At 50.9% G+C, this 16,406-nt stretch overlaps 2 protein-coding genes across 7 annotated transcripts in view; one reads left to right on the top strand and one right to left on the bottom strand.

Annotated features, from left to right (window-relative positions):
- The window catches only part of LOC110304461 (signal transducer and activator of transcription 5A), a 33,927-nt gene extending 26,094 nt beyond the window's left edge, over positions 1–7,833 (top strand). For all 3 annotated transcript variants that reach the window (XM_021175894.3, XM_021175892.2, XM_021175893.2), the window contains 8 exons: positions 1,929–2,021; positions 2,286–2,492; positions 3,018–3,112; positions 3,209–3,339; positions 3,772–3,927; positions 4,475–4,526; positions 4,799–4,903; positions 6,533–7,833. In XM_021175894.3, coding sequence (XP_021031553.1) covers positions 1,929–2,021; positions 2,286–2,492; positions 3,018–3,112; positions 3,209–3,339; positions 3,772–3,927; positions 4,475–4,526; positions 4,799–4,903; positions 6,533–6,695 — 1,002 coding nt within the window. In that variant the 3' untranslated portion in view covers positions 6,696–7,833. The remainder of the gene's footprint in view (positions 1–1,928; positions 2,022–2,285; positions 2,493–3,017; positions 3,113–3,208; positions 3,340–3,771; positions 3,928–4,474; positions 4,527–4,798; positions 4,904–6,532) is intronic.
- A 1,642-nt stretch (positions 7,834–9,475) lies between these two features.
- The window catches only part of Stat3 (signal transducer and activator of transcription 3), a 53,480-nt gene continuing 46,549 nt past the window's right edge, over positions 9,476–16,406 (bottom strand). Inside the window, exons 21-24 of one of the 4 annotated variants that reach the window (XM_021178399.2) lie at positions 15,825–16,037; positions 12,571–12,613; positions 12,164–12,276; positions 9,476–11,435 (exon numbers count right to left, since the gene is read on the bottom strand). In XM_021178399.2, the coding sequence (XP_021034058.1) occupies positions 11,380–11,435; positions 12,164–12,276; positions 12,571–12,613; positions 15,825–16,037 (425 nt within the window). In that variant the 3' untranslated portion in view covers positions 9,476–11,379. The remainder of the gene's footprint in view (positions 11,436–12,163; positions 12,277–12,570; positions 12,614–15,824; positions 16,038–16,406) is intronic. The other 3 variants (XM_021178401.2, XM_021178400.2, XM_021178402.3) reach the window with 3 other exon arrangements.

The raw sequence follows: 16,406 nt of genomic DNA, 5'->3' as shown, positions 1-16,406 counted from the left end.
CATAGTAAGATCCTGACCAGCCTAAGCTACCAAGGAAAACCATGTCTCAAAAAGCAAAACAAAACAACAACAACAACAACAAAAAACCACCACCACCACCAACAACAACAAAATGGGCTGGAGAGATGGCTCAGAGGTTAAGAGCACTGGCTGCTCTTCCACAGATCCTGAGTTCAATTCCCAGCCACCACATGGTGACTCAAAACCATCTATAATGGGATCTGATGCCCTCTTCTTGCATTCAGATGTACATGCAGACAGAGAACTCATATACATAAAAATAAATAAATCTTTTTTTTAAGCAATCAAAAATTGACTTAAAAAACAAAAACAAACCAACAAACAAAAACAGGGGCTGGAGGGCAGGAGAGATGGCTCAGTAGTTAAGAACACTGGCTGCCCTTCCAGAGGACCTGGATTCAATTCCTAGTGCCCACATAACAGCTTACAACCATCTGTAACTCTGGTTCCTGGGGATTCAATACCCTCTTCTGGCCTCTATGAGCACTGCATGAACGTGGGGTATAAACGTGAGGATAAAACACCCATATACATAAAATAAAAATAAATAAATCTTTAAAACAAAAAAAGAGCTGGAGAGCTGTTTCAGCAGCACCTAAGAGCATTTGCTGTTCTTGCAGAGGACCCAGGTTCTGTTCTCAGATCCTACACTGGATGGCTCACACCCACCTATAACTCCAGTTGCAGGGGATTCGACGGCCTCTCTGGCCTCCACAGTCACCTCTCTGGATGTGGTCTGCATACAGGCATTTGGGCACATGCATGCACATGAGAAATCTTTAAAAACAAAAATGTGGTATTTGCAAGCTGGCCTAGCTCCTGCTCTATGGTCCTGAGAACTTGAATTTGATCCCTAGAGTGTACAGTAGACGGTGAAGATAGACTCCTGAAAGAATTGTCCTTTGATGCCCCCAAGCATGCTAGAGCAATATGCTCTCTCGCTCTCTCTCTCTCTCTCTCTCTCTCTCTCTCTCTCTCTCTCTCTCTCTCTCTCACACACACACACACACACTTATAATAATAAAAAATAAAATACAATCTAGAAAGCAGGTTAGGGAATCTACCTCCGTTGGTAGAGTGTCTGCTTAGTAAGCTGGAAACCCTAGTTTTGTTCCTCAGCACCATAAAACAAAACAAAACAAAACAAAACAAAACAAAACAAAACAAAACAAAACAAAACAAAACAAAACAAAACCGAACCCAGGAATAGTGGTGTGTGATTGTAACCCCAGAGATATAGGTCAGAGGAGCAGAATTTCACGGTCATCCTTACATAGGGAATTCACAACCAGCCTGGGATACATGAGACCCTGTTTACAAAACAACACAATAACAAAAAAACCCACATAAAATATAAAATATCAAAGCCAGGCAGTAGTGGTGCACATCTTTGATCTCAGAGGCAGAGGCAGGTGGATTTCTGAGTTTGAGGCCAGCCTGCTCTACAGAGTGAGTTTCACGACTGCCAGGGCTACACAGAGAAACCCTGTCTTGAAAAACAAGGAAAAACAAATGATAGAGCTCTGAGTGCTCTTGCCTCAGCCCAGTTACCCTGTAATGCCCCGTGTACCTCTGTAGATTTGCAGCTGGGTTCAGCAATTACTTGGGCAATAGGCTAAGAAGAAATATACCCTCGGGGCTCTGTAGTTTTGCTTTAGAGCAAAGCTGTGCTATATAGCCTAGCCAGCCTTGACTCCACAGCCCTGCCTCCATCTTCCTGACACTGGGACACCAAGCATAAGCCAACAAGCCTCGCACATGCTGCCTGGGCTTTGCTCATGTTTAGAATGGTTGGGAAGGGCCTGTGGCTGAATGGTGGGTTTGTGATAAGGGTCAGGGGTCTCGATTCTCCTGCACAGGGCATACTGTGTTGAAAACCTTCAACCCTTACTCTCTGACCTCCATAGACCCTGTCCCTCCCTGTGGTTGTTATCGTCCATGGCAGCCAGGACCACAATGCTACTGCCACCGTGCTGTGGGACAATGCCTTTGCTGAGCCGGTGAGTTCTTCTGGGTTCACTCCCTTGGCCTGCAAGCCCTACAACTGTCCTCAGGTTAGGCCCCAGAGCTGAGCCAGACAGTGAGGCTGGCAGGGTGAGGCGAGTGCCTGTCCCATTGGCTGGCAGGTCCTAAGGGCCTAGCAAGGTTTCAAGCATATCTCAGGTGTGTGTGTGTGTGTGTGTGTGTGTGTGTGTGTGTGTATACGCATTTCCAGCTCCCTCAGTCTTCCCTTTCTTATCTTTTTTTTTTCCTCTCCCTCTCAGGGCAGAGTGCCATTTGCCGTGCCTGACAAGGTGCTGTGGCCGCAGCTGTGTGAAGCGCTCAACATGAAATTCAAGGCTGAAGTACAGAGCAACCGGGGCTTGACCAAGGAGAACCTCGTGTTCCTGGCACAGAAACTGTTCAACATCAGCAGCAACCACCTCGAGGACTACAACAGCATGTCCGTGTCCTGGTCCCAGTTCAACCGGGTGAGAGGCTGGCCACCAGAGCTAGCTATCTGCCAGAGAGCACCAGGGTCCTGTCAGACTTTTTCTTCTCTTGAAGTCAGGCTACTGCCATCTTGAGGCTAGCAGCCCATCCTCCACTCCCAACCACACTCCCCATAATCAGGAGGGGTTGACACTTAGACCACAGAAATGCAAACAGGGACCATGAGGCATCAAGTTCAGCCATGTGACCCGAAGCAGGATGATAAGGGGAGCCCTGAGCTGAGATCCACTCACGAGCCTGCCATTACTTTTGAGGCCTTTGGTGCCTCCCTTTCTCCATCTATCCATGAAATGACCTCGGTGGATCTGGCCAGCCCAGACAACTCTTCTTAGCTTCTGCCCCACTCACAGGATAGCCCCATGTGTAAAAACTTAAAGACTTAAGTGTGTGTGTGGGGGGGGGGGTAGGGGGACGCGGGGGGGGGGTCAGTTCATGCTCTGCTGAGCAGTTGGGAGCAGGCGTGGTGGGAGCTGCTGTGACATGGGGTTTCCTGGCGCTCACAGGAGAACTTGCCCGGCTGGAACTACACTTTCTGGCAGTGGTTCGACGGGGTGATGGAGGTGCTGAAGAAACATCATAAGCCCCATTGGAATGATGGGTAAGAATCAGGACCCCGGGGGCCTGCTGCGGGTGGAAGGTTCTGTGAATGGTGCCTGCCTACCCAACAATGACGTCCCATGTACCACCCGCCCAGGGCTATCCTGGGTTTCGTGAACAAGCAACAGGCCCACGACCTGCTCATCAACAAGCCGGACGGGACCTTCCTGCTGCGCTTCAGCGACTCGGAAATCGGGGGCATCACCATTGCTTGGAAGTTTGACTCTCGTGAGTTCCCATCTTGCCCACACTCTAACCCCTTGAAGTTCTTGTCTTCCATCTCTTTACTCCCGTATCCATCAGCACCCCTGTCCTTAGCCGGCTCCCACTTCCAGTAGAGGCAGGAAATGAGCTCAAAGTATGGGAGGCTAGGGAAGGGAAATGGCTCCACATGACTTTTGGTCTCCAAGAACCAAAAACCACTGACTTCAGAGACAGCAGACACCTGGTGAGACCCTCAAGTTTCATGCCGTCCTCACCCCTTCCACGCTGTTTGATGAGTAGAATGTTCCAGCATGAGCTTCCTTGAGTGAGGAAGGAGGAAGGCTAGGGTTGCAGTGCATGCTGAGAAAGGCTCTGAATTTTTTTTAAGCAGTTTTTCCTAAAATCCCATGATCCTCTGGGACGGGGCGCTTTTGGAACAAATTGCTCCTTTTGCAGCGGACCGAAACCTCTGGAATCTAAAGCCATTCACCACGCGGGATTTCTCCATTCGGTCCCTGGCCGACCGGCTGGGGGACCTGAGCTACCTTAACTATGTGTTCCCAGACCGACCCAAGGACGAGGTCTTTGCCAAGTATTACACTCCTGTACTTGGTGAGTCCTGCTTCCAGGAGGGCTGGCCGGGCCGTCTCCTTTATGAGCTTTGGGTCTCAGCATGGAGGATTTCAGGGCACACCTGAGGAGAGAGAAAGGGAAACCTGCCCCAGCTTGCTTCTCTCTTGAACAGAAAGCTCCTCTCAATTCTACACCCACCAAGGAAGAGGCGAGAGCCAAGGGAGGAGCTGGGGCCACGCCCATGAAGAGTTACTTTTCAGCCCCTCTAACCCGCAGCTCTCAGCACTTTTGTGCCCCCCACAACCCTCCCCAAGTTAAATTATCTTCCCGGTCCATTGGTGGGGTTTGTATTTTGCTGAAGCTGTTTCCTTGGCAGGCATGCAAATGGTCAGGAAAGAAACCAGGAGAGAGGATAGGATTGAAGCCAGGGATCTCAGTGGCCCCTCACGCTGGATCCATTAGCAGGGGTTTATCAGAAGTCCTAGGGAAATTGCATTCCTCAGAAAGCTCCAGGCAGCGTGGGCAGGAGGCTGAGGGCAAGTTGTGCTCATTGCGCTTCCCTCCTACCCCCACCCCTGCCCGGCAGCGAAAGCAGTTGACGGATACGTGAAGCCACAGATCAAGCAAGTGGTCCCTGAGTAAGTGTCCAGAGCCAGCTCTGGGGCTCCCGATACCTCTCTGTCCTCTTCTTCCTCCAATACTGGGAAATGTGACTTAAGCCCTTGAGAAGGAAAGATTCAACTGTCCTGGGATAGCACCCAGGACCTCGTGCCTGCAACTTGAGTCCCAGAGCCCAATGGGGACACTTTGATCAAATGACACGAAGATGCTAGAAGCCCCCACCCCCACCCGCCATCTGTACCACTGGTCTCTCTGGACCCTGAGGCCGAGGTCTGCTTCTTTTTTGCAGGTTTGTCAATGCATCCACAGATGCTGGAGCCAGCGCCACCTATATGGACCAGGCTCCTTCCCCAGTCGTGTGCCCTCAACCTCACTACAATATGTACCCACCCAAGTAGGTCATGGTTTTACAGGGGTTCATGGGGAGAAACTGGGGCTGGGCCTCAGGCTAGATTCTTGAGGTACAAAAGCATCCAGAGGTCCCCTGAATTTGACTCTACCCAGGCCCGGGCTGTAGCTCTGCCCAAGGTATAGGAAGGTGAAGTCAGTCGCGCAGAGCATTTTGGAACTAGACAACAAGAGTCCTGTCCTCTTTCTGATACAGTTTATATGATCCTGAGAAAATTTTCTTAGGTGCACGTAGAGGCAACAGGTGTTCCTCCCCACCTCCCCTGGGGTGCGAGTGAGGAATTGGGATTAGGATCAAATGGAATCGTGATGCGGAACCTTTACATGTAAGGTTGTCAGAAGGGTGTAAGACACTGCTGCTGCTGCTGCTTCTGTTGGCATGGATACAAGGAAGGAGTGGGAGAGTTGGTCCTTTCTAAGCGATAGTAGGATACCTGGGATTAGGGAGGTAGCACACTGCAGTTGGACAGCACGTGGCAATCACAAAGACTTACATTCTTTTTTAAAAGTTTTAAGTTGTGTGTGTGTGTGTGTGTGTGTGTGTGTGTGTGAGAGAGAGAGAGAGAGAGAGAGAGAGAGAGCTTGCATGAATCAGTTCTCCGCTCCCACTATGTGGGTTCTAGGACTGAACTCAAGTCACCAGGATTGATTTGTTGGCAAGCATCATTGAGCCGTATCTCCAGCCTCTATATTATCATTTATGTATATGGTATAGATCTATGTGTCCATGTAGCTCTGTACAAGCATGCACACGTGCGGAGGCCAGGGGTCAATGCCAGACATATTTCTCAATCACTTTCCACCTTATTTTCTGATTCTGTCTCTCACTGAACCTGAAACCCATTTGCCTAGGCTGGCTGGCCAATGGGTTCCAAAGATCCCCCTGTGTCTGCCTTCCCCACCTCCCTGTGCTGGGGTTACAGACACGCACTGCCACACCCAGATATTTGTGTAGGCACTGCAGATCTTACCTCAAGTCCTCTTGTGTGTGAAGCAGTCCCTTGACTCAGGCACTGCCCAGCCTCCTTTGACAGTTCTTACTATCGATGTGTATTGTATGGAGGGGTGAGCTTCATGATGGTATTCTCAATGCTCCGATTCTTAGGCTCTATGTAGTCCTGGCTGGCCTGGAAATCACCTGTCTCTGCCTTACAAGTGAAAGCTGGGATTAAAAGCCTGCACTACCACACCCAACCAAGGTCCAGATTCTGATTCTAGCTGCAGGTGGCTCCAAACAAGTTTCCTAGTTCCTAATTCTCACCTTAAGATGGTTTGGAGGATTGGTGGTCAGTGTCTGAAAGCCACCACGGGGGGAGGGGGTTTCGTGAAGGATGTGGTAGCATATGTAAGTGAAGAACGTCATAGGTGAGTGGCCAGTCACCTTGTCTTACAAGTGCAGGCAAGGGGGAAATGCCCTGAGATCATGGTATGAAGCAAGAGTGGAATGGAAGTAGATTATCTTCCCCAATCCAGCCTGGTGGGAGCTCCAGGCCAGGCTGCCACGGGTCCTGTCCTCAGGAGACTCCGGTCTTTGTGAGGAACAGCCTGAGGACTCTCTATGGAGGGTTGGAGCCATGAGACCTGCCAGTTTCTCCAACATCCCTCTCTTTGCCAGCCCCGACCCTGTCCTTGACCAAGATGGCGAGTTTGACCTGGATGAGAGCATGGATGTCGCCAGGCATGTGGAAGAACTTTTACGCCGGCCCATGGACAGTCTCGACGCCCGCCTCTCCCCACCCGCTGGTCTCTTCACCTCGGCTAGAAGCTCCCTGTCCTGAACGCCGGACTCCATGCTTCTCTTGGAAAACCACCTTCAGTGTGAGGAGCCCACGTCAGTTGTAGTATCTCTGTTCATACCAACAATGGCTTTGCACATTTCACAGGGCTACCTTGCCCACAGTTCCTGGTCTGTGGCTAAAGCGGTGGTGACCTTTTTGTTCAGACCTCAAGGGCCCCGGGGGCCTCTCATGTAAGAGCTGAACCTATCATTGCTGACAAACCTATTTCTCTGGTGTCCTTTATCTGTCCAATGGCCATTTCAGTGAAATTCTAGAAAAGGCAGGGCAACTAAGTTGGAGTTTTACTCCTGAGCTAGAAGCTTCGCCCAGACCGGTGTGCACAGGTGGAAGATTGGGGTTCATCTTAGTAACCCTTTATACTTTAGTGTATACGGGATGCGGACTTTGTGCTTGCTCGGTGTGCTTAAGCTGTTCCCTTCAACACAGCAGAGAGCTGCCACAGCCGAATGCCAGTTCTCGCGCCAGGGTGGATGGACGTGGGATTCAAGTCTAATGGCCTTGTCCATGTTCCCACCATCCCTTTTCTCCATTTGATATCCTCACCCTTCCAGATGGATTCATCCTTTTTTTTTTTTTTTTTTTGTATGTTTTTGCTTTGCTTTTATGAGACAAGGTCTCTCCATATATCCCAGGCTACCCATGAATGATCCTCCTGCCTGTTTCTGGAGTGCTAGGATTACAGGCATGCATGACCATACGTGGCCTCATCCTTTCTTCCTTCCTGTTTGCAACCTTGCTTATTATATCAGAAAGGAGGGGAATACTGGGTGTCTGGGAGGAGGAAACCTGGGGCGAAAAACTTGTAGCACACAAAACCTGTACACACCGTCTGAGGAAGGGGGTGGGGAGCGCTCAGTCTGCTCCACTCTGCTGGGCAGCAAGACCTGGAACAGGCCCTGCACTATCGCACCATGGGTTGTGGTCTCAGAAATCGCTTCAGCAGCTCTTCCCTGGAGGCTGTGACAGAGCAGCCAGGAGGAGCCGACTAGGAGTCCTGGCTTCCAATCTCTCTGAAGGAAGCAGAGGGATGCTTTTTATATTTTGTACATAGAACTCAACATTTATGTAAACAGTGTTTTTGAATAAAGTTTTTGTTGGTTTGGTTTTTGCAAATCTACCAGTCTGCCTCCTGGTTTTCTGGGCTGTGTGATGGATGGGCTTCTCACTAAAGTTGAAGTTGTTTTGTTCCCAACTTTAGCTTGGAGTTACCTCTGCTCCCTCTGCTGTGGTCTTAAGGGTGCTGCTGCCTTAAAGCAGTGTCAGAAAGCTAAACAATGCACTCTCTCTCTCTCTCTCTCTCTCTCTCTCTCTCTCTCTGTGTGTGTGTGTGTGTTGGGGGGGCTACATGCCCAGGAAAGCAGGGGTCTAAGTGCTTGAGGAAAGAAGGTGCAAGAATGAAAGCAAAGCTATAGTCCAGGCTACCCCTCCCCAGCAGCCCCCTAAGCAATCACAGGGGCCAGTGCCAGAGTGCCTGCCAACCTTCCTGTGGCCAAGGGCATTAGAGAGCCTGGACAATAGCCCTTCATCCCCTGGCCTCTTCCCAGAGCCTAGCAGGTGATACCAGCCAACTGCTGCCATAGACTGAGAAAGCAAAGGAAGCTGGTCAGGACAGAGAGAGGCCTGACTTGCCCTAGCTGGACCTCTGGCACCCAGGTACAATTAGTCCAGGACTCAGGGTTGGAGCCTGAGTAAGAGCACACTCCTGGGCTTGAGAGATGGCTCAGAGGGTAAGAGCACTGACTGCTCTTCCAAGGTCATGAGTTCAAATCTCAGTAACCACATGGTGGCTCACAACCACCCGTAACGAGATCTGACACCCTCTTCTGGCACATCTGAGGACAGCTACAGTGTACTTGTGTATAGTAATAATTCTTTGGGCCAGAGCCAGCCAAGGTCCTCAAATTCAACTCCCAACAACCACATGGTGGCTCACAACCATCTGTACAGCTACAGTGTACTCATATACATAAATATTTTTAAAAAGGGGGGGGCACACTACTGAGGGTTGAGGGTTGGGGCACGAGGAACTGTAAGACAGGTTACCTCAGAGTTCCAATCATGTTTGGGGACAGGAGCTCAGTTCACAGCCTATCCCAGGCAGGGTAGCTGGGGATTGGAAGCAGGGTCTGCCCCTGCCTCAACCATGCTAAGAACACTGATCTCTGCTTCCATCTCTGCAGAGGAGGCGCTGGTATCTCTCACTGAGGCACCCAGTGCTGGGCTGGGCTCCAAGGTACTGAGCAGGGAGTGGAGTAGGTGGGAGGTGCTGTGAGCAGGCGCCTTGTCTGTGGCCTTTTCCTCAATTATCATTGCTGACTGCCCAGGGGCCCTGTAGCCACCAGCCAGAGAAGTGGCTGCAAGTTGTCCTCACTGGTGGAACTGTAAAGAAGGTGATAATGGGCCAACTGTGGAAGGAGAGGCCTTGGTCTACACCCCAGCCCTCCTGCCCTCCATTAGGGAGCTTATCTGACTCCAGAACAAACACAGCAGCTTTGGGAGGGCAGGGGGAAGAGGCCACTCTGACACTGACCTGCCACTGGACTATGACCTCTGGCTCCTGGGTCACCTCTTCTGGAGGATGGTAGCTGATGTAAGGTGGGGGGCCTGCATCACCCCGGGAATGAGAAGCAAACAGAACTTCAACCGAGCTGGGCTGCTCTATCCCCTCTTGATTCTCATGTGCTCCTAGCCCGGCTCTGCCTCTTCCAAGCACAACCTAGGCAAAGGTGGTCCCGCCAGCCAGCCATCCCCCACTGCCAGACAGTTCCTATATAATCTTTATTTCTGGAAGTTAAAGTAGTTACAGCAATATACAAAAACAAACAACAACAAAAAACAACCCACAATAATATAAATTTTTACACTAGAAAGTATACATTGGAATCTGAGTGCAGTGGCCAGAACACAAGCCACTGCACTGAAAGGCTAAGCAGTTTGCAGGCATGGCTGGGTGAGGCTGGGGCCAAGTGGGGCCAAGGAGAGGGGAAGTGGGCATTCCAGGGGCTCACTATGGGTGGTTAACCCAGGCACACAGACTTCCCAGAGCCCCTGAGGTACAACACCGGCCCCAGAGAAGCCCTCACCTTGTTCCTGGGTCCCCAGGATTGAAAGCCATAAAAATACCCAAGCCTTGCCTTCCTAAATACCCTTTCAGTTTATAAGTTCAGCTTATTGTGTAACTAAAGAACGTTGATGGGGGTGGGAGAGCAGTAACTGTCTCGAAGCAGAAGGCTGGGGTGGTCAAGGCAAGCAGTTTGTCTTGGAGACAATGTCCTCACTGCCCTTAATTCAGACACTGGTTAACTGGAAGGAAACAATTCCACAGACACTGATCAGCTGAATGAGGTGGCTTTGAGTCACTGAATCTAGCCATGCCCCTATGTCAGGGAAGGCTTGCCTTGAACACTCAGTGTTCGAGTAAGCTGAGTGACCGAAGCAAGCAAGTGACATGGAGGCCACAGTAGGTGCAGGAACTGTGTTCCACCTCACCTGGGAGCCCCAATGGGGAGCAGACAGTTGCCAGTATCAGGGGAGGCCAAGAATACACCACTCATATGAAGGGCAGACCTGGAGTATCTGTCAGCTTTTGCCCTGTGGTCACAGATACCCCTGGGAACCAAGCGCATAGAATAAGGACCATACTCCCTGAGCTTTGCTGAGGGCCTGTAGTCTGAGGCAGGGTCAAACCTGTAAGGCAATCCCTCTCGACACAAGGTCCTGAGGCAGGGATTCCCAATAGAAGCAGGACAGGGGGCCTTTGGGCATGGGAAGGGGACATACTACCAGCAAGGTCAAGTGGGAAAGGAAGGCAGGTTGACCCTAGGCCCAGTAAGGCACCCACAGGGCAGGCTGACCCTGAAACAGGGTCTGGAGTCTGGGTTGGGGAGGGAGTAGGGTGATGACAAAGGCTTTCCAGTGCCCTTGGCTTACCTCACCCCTCCAACCGACAAGCATACTGGGTAAACAAAACCCAGGGATATCTAGGTTCTCTCTAGCTTTTGTGTTTGAAACAGAGGCCAAGCCACAGCTCTCGGATCTCTTTTACAGATTTGATCTGCGACCATTTCAGGGTTTATATAGATGATCAGCCTGAAGACAGCACCGGAGAGGCTGTTAACTGAGTTTTCTTTGATATGGAAAGGCTATGCCATTTCAGTGTGTTTTGCCCTTTAATTCTTAATTTTTTTTTTTTAATTTAAAGAGGAACCTATGGGCTTAGTCCTAGCTTCTATGTCGATATTAGCAAGGTTGAAAGTGCAGAGCCAGGAGTCCCCAGCCTGGGGTATCAGCTCACAGAGAGGGGCAGCAGGATGCCATGGGCACCAGGAGGCACTTGTCTACCAACCTACCCCGAGCTGCTGAAAAAGGAGGGCAGGCAGGCAGGACAGGAGGCGTTCCCCTTGCTCCCTCCTGCTCTCAGCCCCCATCCCCAGACTCAGAGGTACTCTCCTCTTTACATAAAAGTATATCACCCACACTCACTCATTTCTCTATTTTAAAAAGTGCCCAGATTGCCCAAAGATAGCAGAAGTAGGAAATTAAAAAAAAAAAATCTGGAACCACAAAGTTAGGAGTTTCAGATGATATGGGGTTCGGCTGCTTAGGGGTGGAACACGGGGCAGGTGTCTCAAGTCACATCTCTGCAGCTTCCGGTTTCAGCTCCTCACATGGGGGAGGTAGCACACTCCGAGGTCAGATCCATGTCAAACGTGAGCGACTCTGCAGAGACACACAGAGAGTGTCAGTTCAGCTACCTGACTAAAGCCGACTCGCAAACCCTCATCCCTCTGTAGGAAGACAGGGCTCAGGAACCACCAGTAGCCAGTCTCCTGTTCCCTCAGACATGGACAAGGTCAGAAAGCCAGACCTCCTGCCCCTCACAGGAGGCCTTGCCCTCCCAGAAGAGCACAGTCTCCACCTCAGCCCCCACTCTCTCTTTCAGGGGTCTGAGGCTGCCCTGGGTGTGGTAGCCTTAGCCACACACTGCCACCTGAGACTAGCCTAAATCAAAGGCATCAAAGCCACTCCATTTCAAAGACTCAGTAGAGAGGCCAGACAGGGGAGGACAGCTCCATGACTTCTCAGATGCTGAAGTGCCGCTGGTGCTTACCCAAGCTATCAAAGTCTCTTACTGCTTTTACTGTGGCTACTGGGAAATTGCATGTGTGTGAGGCTCATTTCCACAGCAGAACATGGCCCTAGAGCCATTTTTTTGTTTTGTTTTGTTTTGTTTTTTCAAGACTGGTTTTCTCTGTATAATAGAGCCCCGGCTATCCTGGGCTCACTTTATAGACCAGGCTGGCCTCAAAACTCCCAGGGATCTGTCTGCCTCTGCCTCAGGCGTGGGCCACCACACCCAGCTCTAGAGCAGATTTCTACCGTGTGGATGGCAGGCCCTGGCTCTGTACAGGCAAGCATCAATTGGGCCTGACCCTCCAAACACTCACCAAACTGCCCTCCTGCTGAGGGCTCAGCACCTTCACCGTTATTTCCAAACTGCATCAATGAATCTAAAGTGCGGGGGGACATCGGCAGGTCAATGGTATTGCTGCAGGTCGTTCTGTAGGAAAGGGGGGACGGCAGGAGTGGGAAGGGCCAGGTTGACAAGACACAATGGAGGGGGAAAAAAAAAAGAACAAACACACACACACAAGCCATCAAACTCTGGTCTCCAACAGAAAAAATAAAAACTCAAGCTTTTTAAACACACAAGGTCACTCTGAGCACTAAACAAGCCCAGCAGCTACCAGCCCTTCACAGTAACTCTCACCCCATGTCCTCCCTATTCCTGGGGACAACTGAGGACACTAGGACACTAGAAATAAATGCGAAACTGGGAAGGGCAGCCACTTACGGTGTCACACAGATGAACTTGGTCTTCAGGTACGGGGCAGCACCTGCAGAGAGGAAACCCGGGCTTTAATGGATTGTGACTTGCTTTGAGAACATGCAAGAGGAATCCTCCTGCCTCTCCCAGACAGCGTGAGCCAACCTTACAGAGACTGCCCAGACACCGAATCCCAGCTCTTAGGGCTGTCCTCCCTCATCACATGCTGCTTGACATCCAGTCTTGCAGTTTGAAGTTCTATCTCTTCCATAGAATTTCCTGAGCTGCAAAGACTTCTGCAGAGACACCTGCCCCACCTCTACCCAGGCTATCACCAACTCTTTTTTTTTTTTTTTGGAGACAGGGTTTCTCTGTGTAGCTCTGGCTGTCCTGGAACTCACTCTGTAGACCAGGCTGGGCTCGAACGCAGAAATCCACCTGCCTCTGCCTCCCAAGTGCTGGGATTAAAGGCGTGCGCCACCACTGCCCGGCCTACCGCCAACTCTTGTGCGTCCTTCTCCACCCTGCCTGAGCGACCAACCATCTTTGTGTAGCATTAGGCTTCTCCTGTGACCTGGTCACACTTGTGAATTGACTTCCCTGTTTGATGACCAGCCCAGACACCAACAGGACTAAATGCTTACGTGCTGGAGGCTCCAAAGCCACTTCCAAGCAGGAAAACATACCCCAGCCAGTGGGAGACAAGACACCAGGTCCGAGAACATGTGCAACAGCCAGGAAACCTGGCTAAGGCGCCATCTCTCTCATGTGTGGGACAGAGAGAGAGAGACAGGACTGGCTGTCTTCCATCTCTGCCGTTTATGTTGGAAATGTGAGGACTGAAATGTTAGGCCAAGAAATCTGGAAGCCCTGGGGACACTGGCATGAAGCCCTGGGGGTTCAGTTAACAACACTCACAGCGGGCCTGGGGCCGTGTGGGTAGGCTAAGAAAAGCACAGACAGAACACTGGGGCTTACAAGCATCCAGCAAGACAAACCCCTGGGAGAAGCCATTAGAAAGTGCTCTTAGATGAATATGCAAGCTCATTTGTGGCCAAGAAACAGGTTAACTCAGCACATAACCAAAGGAATTACTGAGGCAACTGTGCTGCCTACAGTTCTAGAAAAGGTCTCTAGAGTGAGAACTGTCACCCTAAAGAGACAGAGGGGATCGGGGAGATGGCTTAGTGCTAAAGTCATCTGTCACCAAGCCTGACGACCTGAGCTCTGTCCCCAGGGACTACATGGTGGAAGGAGAGAGCTGACACCCTCAAGGTCCTCCAACAAGGACCCCACACACACACACACGCATGCATATACAATAAGTTAGAAAGGAGGAGAGAAGACTTTCATTCTCCAGTGGTCAAGAGAGAAATATTCTTTGACCTGACCGGAGGTAGGAGTGCGGGACACAGACTGGAGATGGAAGAGAGAAGGAACATCCTGTTCCTGCCTGGTGAACTTGCTCAAAATCCCTCCAGAGGAGCACAGGGTACAGCCTCCTGACAGACAAGGAAGATCCAGGACGAGGCTCCAGGGGAGGTCTCTACTGTAATACTCCTGTAGCAGGGGCAGAGGACGGAGACATACAGGCTCACCTCCCTAAGGGGATCATCTGAACCCCCTACCCTCCCATCATCGGGCTCCGGAGCCCCAGTGCACTCTCCCTAGGCTCACAGGCAAGCCCGTCAAGCAGTGGGCTCCTTTCTCATGCCCAGGCCTTGCCCCTGAGAAATGTCTCTGGGCAGCCTACACAGGGATGGTGATGGAGGTGGATGCCTGACCAGGGGCCTGGATCTTGAAAGCAAAATTAGTCAAAAGGATCAGTGCTCGGACTTCAAAGTCCTCTGTGAAAAGAACAAAGCCTAGTGTGAGAGGGACTGATAAACAGATCTTCCAACTGAAGGCAAGGTGGAAGCAGAGATAAGGGACAGACAGGAAGTGAGAGCTGAACTCCTCCACAGAATGAAGAGAACTCAACGGCAGAACAAAGGGAAAGGAAAGTAACCGTCAACAAGTGACTCCTCCAAGAATGGCGGGCAGAGCCAGGGGGAGCTGTGCACAGGTGCTATGTGAACAGAAGTGGTTGGTGAAAAACACCAGAGCAAGGAGGCTGGCTCACACAGGGCACCTCAGAGCAAGAAGCCCAGCTCACACAGGGCACCTCAGAGCAAGGAGTCCGGCTCACACAGGGCACCTCAGAGCAAGGAGTCCGGCTCACACAGGGCACCTCAGAGCAAGGAACCTGGCTCACACACAGTACTTCAGAGCAAGTAGGCTGGCTCACACACAGTACTTCAGAGCAAGTAGGCTGGCTCACACAGGGCACCTCAGAGCTCAGCATGTGCAATGATCAACAACAGTCTTAGAAAACCAGACTCCTCACCAGCATGAGGACAGAGGCAGAGTCAATGCAACAAGTTTGAAATGGCTTCAGACCAGACACCTCTGACTCTTTACGCTGGGACAGCCCCAGACACTACAGACTTAACACAACATAATTTCTATTTTTCATATAATTTATACCAGCGGTTCTCAACCTTCTGAATGCTACGACCCTTTAATACAGCTCCGCATGTTCTGGTGACCCCAACCATAACATTATTTTTATTGCTACTTCATAGCTGTAATTTTGCTACAGTTATGAATCATAATGGAAATCTCTGTTTTCCTATAGTCTCAGGCGCCCCGTGAAAGGCTGAGAAATGCTGATTTACAGCCACACGCACTCCCACAGAGTAGATGCATCTTGTTTCTAAATGCCAAGTCCACATTCCCTCCAGTCATCAACTCTGGAACGTCAACACCTCCAGCTTGATGTCAGCTCTGCCCCAGGCTGCCAACAGCCACTGCCCCAGAAAGCCTTTCTTCAGACTCCTGGCACTGCTCACTCAGGACAGCAAAGCATGCTGGACTCAAATCTGTCTCAGGTCTTCTGGAACCCACTGACTGGAGAAACACCAGAGAGACCTGCCTTCATTTCTCTTTCTAGTGTGTTAACATGGCGGGGTGGGAGGGAGGGGGAGATGGAAAGGGAGAAGAGAGGAAGAGGGAGAGATACTATTTTCATCTTCAGACTTCCAAGCTCCCTGATGGCTGATTCTGTCCTCCTCTTGAATACTGAGTTAGTCATCCTGTCAAGGCACCCCATAAACCACTCTTTCCCAAAAGAAGGAATCACCAAGCCCTGCTCCCACAAGATACTCAGTCATGTCCTTGTCTCTCCAAGGATGCGTACTTTCTCACTAGGAAGGAAGACAAAACCATGGAAAGTCAACAACTACCTGGGTCAGCTTCGGGGTGCTCCTGGCTCTCGGGCCTACAGTACTTTCCGAATGCCTCCTCCTTGGGAATGTCAGGGTAGAGGTAGACAAGTGGAGACACCAGGATGTTGGTCGCATCCATGATCTTATAGCCCATGATGATTTCAGCAAATGACATGTTGTTCAGCTGCTGCTTGGTATATGGCTCTACAGACTGGATCTGGGTCTTGCCTGTCATGGACCATGGAAGGAGAGATTATGCCAGTGGAGTGCTGGAGTCAATGCCCTGCCCAGTGACTTGGAACTGAGGCAATATTCTGGCGGGCTTGTAGAGATCCAGCTGGCTCATAGGCAAAAACACCTGCCGCAAATGTATTAACAGGGTAGGCAGGAAAGGGAATAACAGAAGTAAGATTTCAATCACACTTTTCTACACAAATGTTAGCCAAATGAGTGAACAGGACAAACTGGCAGGCCACCCCTTCAGGAGGCACAGGCCCTCTCTGCCCTTCAGGGGGCAGTAGTACCCAGAACATGAAGCAGCCCGGTGCTGCCAGTGGCCAGCAGGTGGAGCAAGTGAGACAGGAGGCAAGCGTTCTT

Source organism: Mus caroli, unplaced genomic scaffold, assembly GCF_978045245.1.
Source record: "Mus caroli unplaced genomic scaffold, Mus_caroli_1 scaffold_13, whole genome shotgun sequence".
Taxonomy (NCBI): Eukaryota; Metazoa; Chordata; class Mammalia; order Rodentia; family Muridae; genus Mus; species Mus caroli.
This window is presented reverse-complemented; position numbering and strand designations above follow the sequence as displayed.